The following is a 12,112-nucleotide window of genomic DNA, read 5'->3' on the forward strand; positions in this document are numbered from 1 at the left end:
CATCCTTTAATTTTCTTGCAAATCCTTTATCTCTTTATTGAAGGATTTGTGCATCATAATCATTTCTTATTTATTTATTAAAATTGCTCGTATTTTTTTTAATAACCTGTTTAATTTTATTTCAAGGAGCACTGCAAAATAGAACTGCAATGCAGCTGTACCTCAACATCTTAACATCTTTCTTAGAATTCAAATTTCAAACATTTATGGTATGAAATTTTCTGAAACATTCTGATTCCTATTTCTATTCTAATATGTTTGATGCTATTCTAATTTGTACCAACAGCTTGGATGAAAACTTCACATTTTGTGCATTTTGAATTCGAGATTAAGGCTTCGTTTGGGACAGTTTTTTAATTGCTTTTTAAAGCAGCTTTGTAATATAAAATCTATTTTAAAAAGCAGTAAAAAAAAGCTGTCCCAAATAAAATCTAGGCATTTATAAGCTGATAGGCAATTAAGTTTGCTTAGCATGTTGAAAGAGGTAGTTAATGCTTATTTATTTATTGCACATAATAATTGCTTACCAATTCTTATCTCATATGATTGAAGGTGTAATTAAAAATTTTAAACTAAATTTGATTTGAATTTCATCAATATCAAATGTATATAAATGATAATAAAAATCTATCCTAATAAATTGTCATAATTTCCATTACACAATCACAAATTATATGGACTTACTCCATTTGTATTCTTTATAACTTTAATAATATTTAATATTCAATTGAGCAGATCTAAAGCTATGTCATTTCATATCAAATTAGCCCAATTCAAAATTAAAACAATTTTTAAATCAAATCTAAGTGGAGCCCCAATATATTAATTTTGTATTATATTCATGTTCATTCTCAAAATATATCAAGTAGCATTTACAATTTAAGATGAATAAGGAATTATTAGATTTATTTTAATATAAATGTATTTTTTAAATAATTTATATTAAAATAATTTTAAAATAATTATAATTTTATATAAATTTATCACAATATTCTAATTTAATTTTTTTTTGGGTGGGGGGAATAAAAATTATTCATTTAAGTTATCACGTACAATTTGGAGCATGTGGACAAAATCGTGTCATATCAAAGCAAGCGAAGATTGCTTAGCTGGTTCCAATAAGCACCCGCAAACTCAACGCCACGTGTAAAATCCCACCGAGCAATTGTTTGTTCCCTCTAGATTCGTGCAATGCATACGTGGCAACACGTGGGCATTCTGTCAAGTCATTCCTACCACACGACTTAGCCGCTCCAAGTTCGAGTCGCCAGCCGGGTGCCAGTTGTAATTGACACGTGCGAACGCAAGAGCGGCCGCAGATATGCGTCCGAACCAATCTCGCATAAAACAAGGAGAGATGATGTACTTTTGAAGAAATTCACACGTGTTTCAACAAATATTTACTTATTTATTTTAATCAGTTAAAGTCAAATTCTTACCCAATTCATTTAAATATATATTTTAGGGAGAAATATAATGTTGTGAACAATCAAAGTCCATAAAATGTTTCTCGTCGTTAATTATTTATAGAGTTATGAGGGCTACAAGAAAAACTATATAGGAAAAAAAATAAAAAACATAATGTTACAGGCCATCCCAGACACATGTCTCCTAATTAATGGCTTAAGGTGAGCGAAGTCGGAGTACTTTGATGAGTTGCTTTCAAGCAGGCTGACTAGTGTCGAGTGGATGAGGGTGAGTGTGCTCGGGCGAGTTTGAGGGTGAGTATTGAGATGAAAAGGAACCAATGGCTATCATGCTTGCTGACTTTTCAGACAACTTATATCGAGATCTTATGTCACCTGAGAAGGTAGAGGCATGTGAGATGTCGCTGGAATGAAAAACTATGAGTTTGATGGTCACAACGAGGTAGGTCGAGGGTCTCGTGAGTAAGGCACTTTCTTGTAGCCGAGTTTAATGAGGATGGTTTCTTTGGGAGAGAGCGAGGGTCTGATCTCACTTTGAGGAAGAGCAAGTGACTGTCGTTATGATTTAGATATGTGGCAATTTGCTAGGATAAGTGCTACATAATGCGTAAGAAAATTGAAGATCCCACTATTGCCGACAACTTACATTATTCATCCCACAGAGAGTGAGTTTCATGATAGGTTCGAGTGAGTAGTGCCTATTAATCATCATGGGTGAGTTCCTTGTTGAGTGTGGATTAATAATATTTTAATTTCAATATAAGTAAATTAATTTATAAAAAGTAATCCTATCCTGTCTCTTATATTTTAGCTAACCAAATAGTTAAAAGTTGACCTATCATCATTAGGTGAACCATTCAAAAATTTATTAAGAAAAATATGGTATTCTTATTTTTATTAATTCATCTATAAACAATAATTTTATATATAAATTTTTTATAGAAGTAGTCTACAAAAATATTTCTCTACCTAAGACATTAATCCAATAAAATAATATTTAAACTAATATTGTATATATATATTTTTATGTTGATTTGAATTTTTATTTGACAAAATAAAACAAAAATGTGGCAAAATGGTAAAAACTATAATCATTATCTAAACATTTGCTTGCATAGAATATCAAAGTATGTACATTGTTCTTTTTTTCCAAGTATTTTTCATGTACATCTAATTGAAAAGAAAATACAGGAAAAAAAATAACAATGCTGGCACGTGCGGTCACCCACGTGACACTGAATCCCACAGCTCGCCGCACCGCCGCCGGGCAAACCCGATCCTTCCCATCTCCAAATCATAAACCACTTCTATCCCCTGCTGCTGGAAATTCCCAAGCGTCGCCGCCGGCCCGCCGCCGCTGTCGTCTCCTCCTTCATCCTCCTCCCCCTTCGCTTCATCTCCACCACTGATCACCATAAAGCATCCCACACGCTCCCCCTCGCTCTCAAATCCCAAAAAGTAGTTCCTCGTCGGCAGCCACAAACTGGCGTTTCCAGCGAAGTGGAGTCCCATCGCCGGCACTCGCTGGCTCTCATTCCTCCCATTTCCGTACTCGTAACAAGGTCCGAGCCCCGTCCTCTCCTCTGCGCCGGTTGCTCGGATGAATTCGCGCCTCCCCATCTGCAGCTGGAACTCAGCAGCTAACTGGCGGTGCATCTCGCCGGGAAGCATCGTGAAAGTGGTGCCGGAATCCACCACCATGCCTCTAGAGATAAGCTGAGAACTTGCCGGAATGGTAACCCGGCCGACGGAGATGGAGAGAAGCGAAACAGAGTAGAAAAAAGGGTTTTTGTGGATGTGAAGTAGGGGAGTGTAGGTGAAGGAAATGGTTGAGGAGCGGCCCAGGATGAGAGGGCTGGGGCGTAGGAGGCGATTAGGGAGGAAGGAGTGGTAGATAAGGCAATAGGAGAAGCGGGAGGCGAGGAAAGGCGAGAGCTTGGCGAGCTGGGAAGGCAGAGAGAGAGGTCCGCGGCCGAAACCGGCGACGCCGAGAGGTTCGGCGAGGGCGGAGTGGGCGCAGGCGAAGGTGAAGTTGGAGAGGGAAAGAGAGGAAATGAGGGAGAGATGGCCGCGTCGGAGAGAGGCAAGGAGGCTTCCGTCGCCGTAAGCGTAGTAGAGGAGGGGGCAGGGATGGGAGGAAGGAGAGCATGAGGACGTTTCAATGGCGTCGAGCGGACAGAGCGCGGCGGCGCAGAGGTCGGAAATGGGTAGCGAAGAGTGGGCTGCAGAGCAGAGAAGGGAGGAGCAGGGGACAGGGTGGGAGGAGGGAGGGGGAGGAAGCGGTAGGGAGTAAAGGGGCTTGTTTTCGCAGAGGATGCATTGAAAGGGGGAGCAGGGGAACCATAACAGGTCGCTGCCGGTGTCGAGGTAGAGGGATACAGTGGTGGAAGAGATGGAAAGGGAGAGAGTGTAATCCGCACCGGAAGCGAGGGGGAGGGGAAGCTGCCGCCTCCTCCGGCGACTGGAATGGAAGCGTTCGGCCGAGCGGAGGGAGGAGAATTTGAGGAGGTAGGATTGGGAGGGAAAGGAGGAGGAGGAGGAGGAGGAGAGTGAGAGTGAGAGTGCGTGCGTGAGGGGGAGGAGGAGAGGCTTGTTTGGGGAGGATGAAACAGAATATAGGCATAGAGATTGGAAGAAGCATAGCAGGAAGAGAAGGAGAGACGAGGAGGTGAATGCCATTATTTGATTCATGGAAGCAGGACGTGCGAGCAGAAGAAAAGAGCCTCAGGCAGGGTTTATGAAGGGGTTTTGGGCGATGAAGATTCTTATGTTTGGTGTCTATTGGTTTGGATTTATCAGAGCTTTTAATGATTGAATTTGATGAAGAATTTGAAAGAAAACGGAAATAAAAAAAAGACCCGACATTAATGGTGTAAATGAGTCAATTCTGATTGAATTTGATTCACCTAAGATTTAAGATTTTAGGTTGTTGTTTGACTAAGGAAAGTTATTGAATAATATATACATATAGTTATATACTTTTAAAATTGATTTAAAAATACTTTTGAGCTTAGAGTAGAGGTGCAAATGAGCAGATCTGGTTTGAGCTCGAGTTTGATCTAGATTAAGCTCAGTTTGATTACTCGTCAAGTAGCTTGAGTGTAGAAGAGGGGGCGGGCTCGAAGATGTGCTCGAACACCGAAGGTGGAACCGCGGGGGAGGGCTTCAAGGCTGACCGTAGATGTAAAATCGGTATGCTCACGAGCTGGCTCGCCAGCTGAGCTAAAGGTCGAGATTTGGCTCGCGAGTAGAGCTTTAGTTAGACATGACTCAAACTCGTCTCAGCTCGTTTGCACACCTAGCATAGAGTGCTAAAACTAAAAAATCACTCGAGACAAAATCAAGACAATTATGAGAGTTAAAATCCAAATAAATTGTAAAGTATATATATATTATTGTGATGCATATTATTTTACATAAAATATTCCCCGTAAATATTCCATACACATAAATACAAAATAGTATACAATAATATATATAAGCCAAACTATATTGATCAAAATTTTTTTGAAAGTTTTGGTTGTATTGAACTTTGTTGCATCCACTACACGTCATCGCATATCTGGCAGTGAAGAGAATGGTGCAATGTTCGGCAGAAATTAAAAAAAAAAAAAATTATGTAAGATTAATTTGAGTCGAATAATTAAATTCTGAGTTATATTATTAGCTAATTTTAGTCAATTAAAGTTTATTAAATTTATAAAATATTTTTAAATTATTACCTTTAATTTTTTATTTATAGAAAATATATTATAAGACAAATTAAATATAAATATTAATTAGCTATATGTGGCGGCTAGTTCTCGAACACTTGAGTTCATTTTTTTTAATAATGATCAATTAATTAATTATAATATTTATGATTTAAATTCTTGATACAATAACAATATTAAATTTTTATTACACTATGTGCATTGGGTTATATAATTCAGGTTAGATCTAATCTATATTTCTTAATATATATAGATCACATATAATACATTAACTATCTTTTTTTTTTTTTTTTTTTTCAAAAAGGGGTGTGACACGAGGAATTCCAAGGACGTCACCCATCCTAGTACTACTCTCGCCTAAGCGCACTTAATTGCAGAGTTCTAGTGGGATCCGATGCACTAGTGCTGGTATGGTCGCGTTCACATCAACTCTCTTAATAGAGTCATCAGAAGGTCGATATTTTATGTGACCAAATCTTCTAAGACGACTCTATCTAATCTTATTTGTCGGAGGAGCTACTCCAATCTCATGAATGAAAGTAAAAAAGGCTAGATTGCTTGTCTTTTGAGAGAGAGAGAGAGCGCACCCATAGCTTTAAAGATTTCAATAGAAATTTAAAGATTTGAATGGATTTGTACTTAGTATTGTTGAAAGGCAATGGCTACATTTAATGAATAGATGGATATTGAGAGAGAGAGAGAGAGAGCATGTCCTTGTCAATAAAATATTTAATTTAAAGTTACTATTTGAGGGAGGTAAAGACTTTGTTTGAGGACTTTTTTTTGCTGATTTTTAAAATAATCTTTTACCACAAAAAATTATAATTAAATAAATTTTTTATTACAAAGTTAATTTAGAAAACAATAAAAAACTGTCCCAAAATAACCTAAAATATCATTGTCACTCAAAGTTTCAGAATTAAGGGATTTATAGGACCACTCTTACAAACTTTAAAATTTGCATAGTTTTGTCATTATTTTTATATTTGATACGTACTCCAAAAATTATCTTGATCGGGCACGAATCTCGAGGCAAAAGCTAGTTGGAAACTTCAAAAATTAATCTTGGGAGCATTCAAACTCCGATTTCAGCGAGCTTACAGTCAAACTGAGTGTCTCGGAAATACGAACCCAACGACACCAAATTCAACTCAATCCGAGTCCAAATGAGTCCGAATCAAGGACCCGAAGCGTTGTTGGAATGTTCAAACATCAATTTGAGTTACCAAACGGTCTCCGATTTTAACGAGCTTATACTCGAATCGAGCGGCTCGACGAGACGAATCCAACGAGCCCAAGATCGCCGAATTCCAACATCATTAAGGCCTTAAAATGCCCAACGAACGGTATATGATCAAATGATTCGATATCGGCCGTCCATTCAGAACACTCCCAATTCGCCCCTGATCTCACGCCTATTAACGTGCTATGCCACTTCAGAAAAACTATAAATATAGCCCTCAATCTACACAAAAGGGGCTCAAGTGAAGAGAGAGAAGAAGAAGAGAAGAAGAATGAAAAGAGGAAAAGGCGATTCCTCTACTCCTCGACCACCGCCGGAGCTCTTCCTGCCGCCTGAATACGCGGGAACTCTGCCGGATTTTCGGGAAACGACGTGATTCTGCAAAACTTTGTAAATTGGCTTCAAATTGTAATCTGACCGTCCTGATTTGTGGGACGAATCAGTATCTTGTAATTTACAAAAACACTAGTGGAATTTTGCAACTGGGCAAGGCCCCGTGGTTTTTCCCTTTTTGAGTTTTCCACGTACAAATCCCGGTGTTCTTTTATCTTCGTGTTTGTGTGTTAAACACACGTGCAACGCTCGGACGCGAATTTACAAACTCTACCGCCGCGTATTTTCTAGCACACAACAATATTTAAATACTTAATACCATTTGACTACTTTTTTTGGGCTATTTAAACAAGAATCATTCATCCCATTTTTCATTCATTCACTCTCAGTATATTCTCTATCCTTTATTTTTTTCCAATTTTTTCAATAACTTTCCTCTTCACTATTTGCTTTACACATAATTCTCTTCTTCAATTTAACTTTTTTTTTTTAGAGAGAAATCCCAAAATAGCCCCTCGACTGTTAACAAGTAGTTAATTTAATTTCAATGTCTCACATTGCAATAATTAATTAGTCCTTAGTTATTGGTTATTGATTTAATTTGGTCCCAACTCCCAAGGCAAAAATAAGTTCAATTTAACACCGAGGTTTAAATGTGAGGATATTTTAGGTACTGCAAGAATATGCAAAATTATATGAATTATTTAGCTCCATTTTATCATTTAATAAATTATAATAAATATAAAAATTAAAATAAAAGTCATCCTACTAACTGTAAGAATGAATAATTAGTAAAACAATATTGTCTGTTAAGTAAAATCTAAATAAAAGATCGTACAAAACTTCAAAACTAGCTTGCTCCCCTTTATCTTTGTCGAAGACATTGCTTCTCTGCTTGCACGCCCAAAATCTTGCTTGCAACCTTTCAATATGTTGATTTGCCACTCGCATGCACCATGGCAAACCCTATTGTTGAATGTCACTTCATTGATTCATCACTTGATCTTGTACTTACATGGGATAGTTCTAAGATGGGATGAGATGTGGCATTATAAAACAAATAAATATTTTTTTTCTTCTAAAACATCCCCTCACAAAAGCAACAAACATGCAAAATACACTACAGGAAAGCAGCTCATTTCCGACAAAATTTCCGGCGGAATTAAATTCGTCACAAATTCCGGCGGATTTCGAACGGAAAATTTTCAACCAATTTCCGACAAATTTTTTTACTGCTTATGAACTAGTCTTAAGGTTAACCAAAAAGAGGTGAATTAACATTTTAAAATAAATCTTTCGATCAGAGCGGGGTTTGAACCCCGCCGAAGGCACAGAGACCACGCGGGTCCTGTTGGGCGGGCTGGCTTGACCGCCTGGGCTAGCTGGCTCTGTGCGGGCCGGTTGTGCTACTTGGGCTGAGTGAAAATTGGAGTTGCGGGCAGGTCGGGTGATTAGAATTTGTAATTAATTTTTTTAAAAAATTTTTCTTGAACTTCCGGCCCAAAAAAAAAACCCGCCGGAAATATTTTTCTTAAGAAAAATCCGCTGGAAATACGCCGGAAGGCCTTTTTCGACGCGCGTCAAACCGGCGGAAATATTTCCGCAGGAAATCCGCCAGAAATGCTAATTTCTAACGGATTTTGGCCAATTTTCCCGCGAAAATGTCTGCCAGAAAATGACGTTTTTCATGTAGTGATATTCTATTAAATTTGACAAATTTCCTACCAATGGTGCTAAATTCAAATAATTTTTAATAGTTAATGGATGAAATTGGGGCAATAGGAAACCATTAGACTTTTCGAGACATGAAGACAAATGAAAATAACTTTTTGACTCACAATCTAAAATCGATAACTATTATTTCTGCTCTAAAAATATTGAGGCATTTTCAATATGGAGTAACAAGATGGGAGATCATTATTACCATCTTAGTATGAAGTATTGCTTCACTTAGAAGGAATTAAATATGAGACAGAAATAGGTGGATTGAGTTAATAAAATATTATGATCTAAACATTCATCATTAGTCTGATAAGACTAATGTAGTGGAATATGCTTTGAATAGGAAATCCTCTAGAATAGTTAGTAGTATGTTTGCTTCTCATGCTTATATGATTTGAGATATGGAAAGGTTGGAGTTGGATGTGGTTGATAAAAGTTTGTTAGGGATGTTAGGTCCTTATGAACTAGTCTTAAGGTTAACCAAAAAGAGGTGAATTAATATTTTAAAATAAATCTTTCGATCAGAGCGGGGTTCGAACCCCGCCGAAGGCACAGAGACCACGCGGGTCCTGTTGGGCGGGCTGGCTTGACCGCCTGGGCTAGCTGGCTCTGTGCGGGCCAGTTGTGCTACTTGGGCTGAGCAAAAATTGGAGTTGCGGGCAGGTCGGGTGATTAGAATTTGTAATTAATTTTTTTTTTTAATTTTTCTTGAACTTCCGGCGCAAAAACAAAAAAACCCGCCGGAAATATTTTTCCTAAGAAAAATCCGCTGGAAATACGCCGGAAGGCCTTTTTCGACGCGCGTCAAACCGGCGGAAATATTTCCGCCGAAAATCCGCCAGAAATGCTAATTTCCGATGGATTTTGGCCAATTTTCCGGCGAAAATGTCTGCCGAAAAATGACGTTTTTCATGTAGTGATATTCTATTAAATTTGACAAATTTTCTACCAATGGTACTAAATTCCAATAATTTTTAATAGTTAATGGATGAAATTGGGGCAATAGGAAACCATTAGACTTTTCGAGACATAAAGACAAATGAAAATAACTTTTTGACTCACAATCTAAAATCGATAACTATTATTTTTGCTCTAAAAATATTGAGGCATTTTCAATATGGAGTAACAAGATGGGAGATCATTATTACCATCTTAGTATGAAGTATTGCTTCACTTAGAAGGAATTAAATATGAGACAGAAATAGGTGGATTGAGTTAATAAAATATTATGATCTAAACATTCATCATTAGTCTGATAAGACTAATGTAGTGGAATATGCTTTGAATAGGAAATCCTCTAGAATAGTTAGTAGTATGTTTGCTTCTCATGCTTATATGATTTGAGATATGGAAAGGTTGGAGTTGGATGCGGTTGATGAAAGTTTGTTAGGGATGTTAGGCCCTTATGAACTAGTCCTAAGGTTAACCAAAAAGAGGTGAATTAATATTTTAAAATAAATCTTTCGATCAGAAACATGAACTAAGATTCACCACAAAGAAAACAACATGCGGAAATAATAAAGGAAAGAACACACCAGATTTGTAGTGGTTCGGTCAAACCTTGACCTACGTCCACTCCTCGGAGGCACCCTCCGAGTATTGAACTAAACTAAGTGTCTCTCCTTTAGCCCTCACAGCTAGGTGAAGAAGCCCTTACAAAATTACCTCCACCTTCCCCGGTGCGGCGGAGTAGCCGGGTCCTTTGACACCAAAGAGATCTTTTTCTTCTTTGAACTTCCCTCAAAACAAGTCTTGAATCCGACGGTACTAAGGTGCAAGCTCGCCAGAGCAACCGTGTGGAATCCCCCTCCACACTCTCTTAAGTCCCCCTCCAAGGATCTTTTTCCTCTCTCAAACTCCACCCTTTTCTCTCTCCCTTTCAAGCTCTCTCTTCAAGTTTCGCCCAAAAGAATGAAGCTACAATGGCTGCCAAAGACACTTACAAAGTGCCTTGTCAAAGCTTAAATAGAAGATCTCAAAACGAGCTCATTAATACAACTTGCCGACTTTATCAGCCAGGCCTAGCCGATTAGCGTAAATTATGCTCAATCAGCTCGTCGGTTAGGGACGATTAGACAATTTTTTGGTCATATCGTCCAGGCCGATATGATATCATCTTGGACGATGTGGACCTCCGAAAGAGCACCGCGTGAACGGGTCAATTGGAACGGACATATGGGATCATGCATACGACAAACCATTGAGGATAGAGGCTGTCGCCAACACTCCCCGATGGGTAATAATACACACGACCTAATCACGGGGTTCCCCCATCCGATATGACAGCTCTAGTGGGGTTTAGTAGATAAAGGACCGAGTTTCCAACGGGCACAAGGCCCCGTGATTAATTAAATCCCAGGTTGGAGCCCGAAAAAACTCTTGATTAAGGATCATACATTATCTCTTCCTAAATTGGGATTGACACAGGGGTATAAACTAAGAATGTCCTACTCAAAAGAGAGAGAAAAGGTCTCAAAGGGCTAAATCCACATGCAAGGTTCACACTAGCATTCAGAGGATCTAGGGTACTAGAGAGAAACTGGATAAAATAAAGTTAGACATCCAATCACATGCGTGAGAGAAAAGGTGGAGGTGGTGTCATCCTGTGACGCGGACATATAGGATTTATAGTCCCTGAAAGGAAGGGACCTACCTACTATTTAAGGCATACTACGAGACCATATGTAGTAGCCTCAAATTCTAGATCTAGAATGGGCTTAGTGTTCTACTCAACACTAAGACCCGTGTCCTAGCTAATGCAGTACAAAACCTGGACTTACCCCGGCCTGGATTGGGGAGCAAGCTAACCACCTAATCGCTTTAAAACCATGTTATCTAGTCATTTATAAAAGATTGGTGGATGATACAGTTATTGGAAATAGGACCGACATGTAGAGAGTTTTCTAATTGATCCTGGACTTATGTGGGGTAGATGCTCCTAGCTAATGCAATTAAAATTTTATTTTAATTAGTTGCTAATGCAATGCTTGCCAGTTAAAGGCTTTCAAATCAGGTATGCATAAGATTTTAAAAACAGGCTTATAAAAAATAAATTTGTAGAAAAGACTGGGTCTCCCTAGGTCCGACACTTCATCCTCATATGCCAGATTATCCGGACTCTACCCGCAGGCAGGGAGATGTATTATAACAAGGAAAGAAGGATGCAGTAATATGCATGCGACCCCAGACGATTCCGGCAATTCCCTAGGTTTGTTAGATTTCTATGTTATTTAAACTTAGAATTTTAAAGATTAGTTATGAGTAGAAGAATTTTTAAAATCCTTAAAAGAGCCTAACGCAATCCATGCTAAGATAAAATCGGCATGCAAGAAAGAAACCTAGAAAAAGCATGTAATTTCTAATGCACAATCAGGTAAACACATCAATATAAATTCAAAAAAATAATCAACTAAATGGCCATAGGCAAATTGCCTTTATTACAACCCAGATATGCAAAAAATAAAGTGGTCGGGCACCACTGCCAACAACCCGGATTTCTAAGCCTATGACATACGCAAATGACTTTGAGTGGGATATTGGTCTTCAAGTCTTCAATCTTTAGTTTTCTTCTCCTTGGACTCCTTGGATCTCCCCTCGGACTCTTTGGATCTCTCCTCCTTGGACTCCTTGGATCCGTCGTGGCTTAAATATTCAAACGAAGAGACAATTCCCCC

The 12,112-nt window shown here is 38.4% G+C and overlaps 1 protein-coding gene and 1 pseudogene across 1 annotated transcript; both read right to left on the minus strand.

The window, feature by feature from the left end:
* Nucleotides 1-2,495: 2,495 nt before the first annotated feature.
* Nucleotides 2,496-4,189, minus strand: LOC110106324 (probable aspartyl protease At4g16563). Its single transcript, XM_020836191.2, has one exon. The coding sequence runs from the start codon at nt 4,116-4,118 to the stop codon at nt 2,649-2,651; it is 1,470 nt and encodes a 489-aa protein (XP_020691850.1). The 5' UTR covers nt 4,119-4,189; the 3' UTR covers nt 2,496-2,648.
* Nucleotides 4,190-5,443: 1,254 nt separating this feature from the next.
* LOC114579612 lies at nt 5,444-5,562 on the minus strand (annotated as a pseudogene).
* Nucleotides 5,563-12,112: the final 6,550 nt, after the last annotated feature.

The sequence above is a fragment of the Dendrobium catenatum genome, unplaced genomic scaffold, assembly GCF_001605985.2.
Source record: "Dendrobium catenatum unplaced genomic scaffold, ASM160598v2 fragScaff_scaffold_547, whole genome shotgun sequence".
Taxonomy (NCBI): domain Eukaryota; kingdom Viridiplantae; phylum Streptophyta; class Magnoliopsida; order Asparagales; family Orchidaceae; genus Dendrobium; species Dendrobium catenatum.

Excerpts from the sequence above, each read along its gene's own strand:
- LOC110106324 (XM_020836191.2), bottom strand. The coding sequence starts at position 4,118 with ATGAATCAAATAATGGCATTCACCTCCTCGTCTCTCCTTCTCTTCCTG.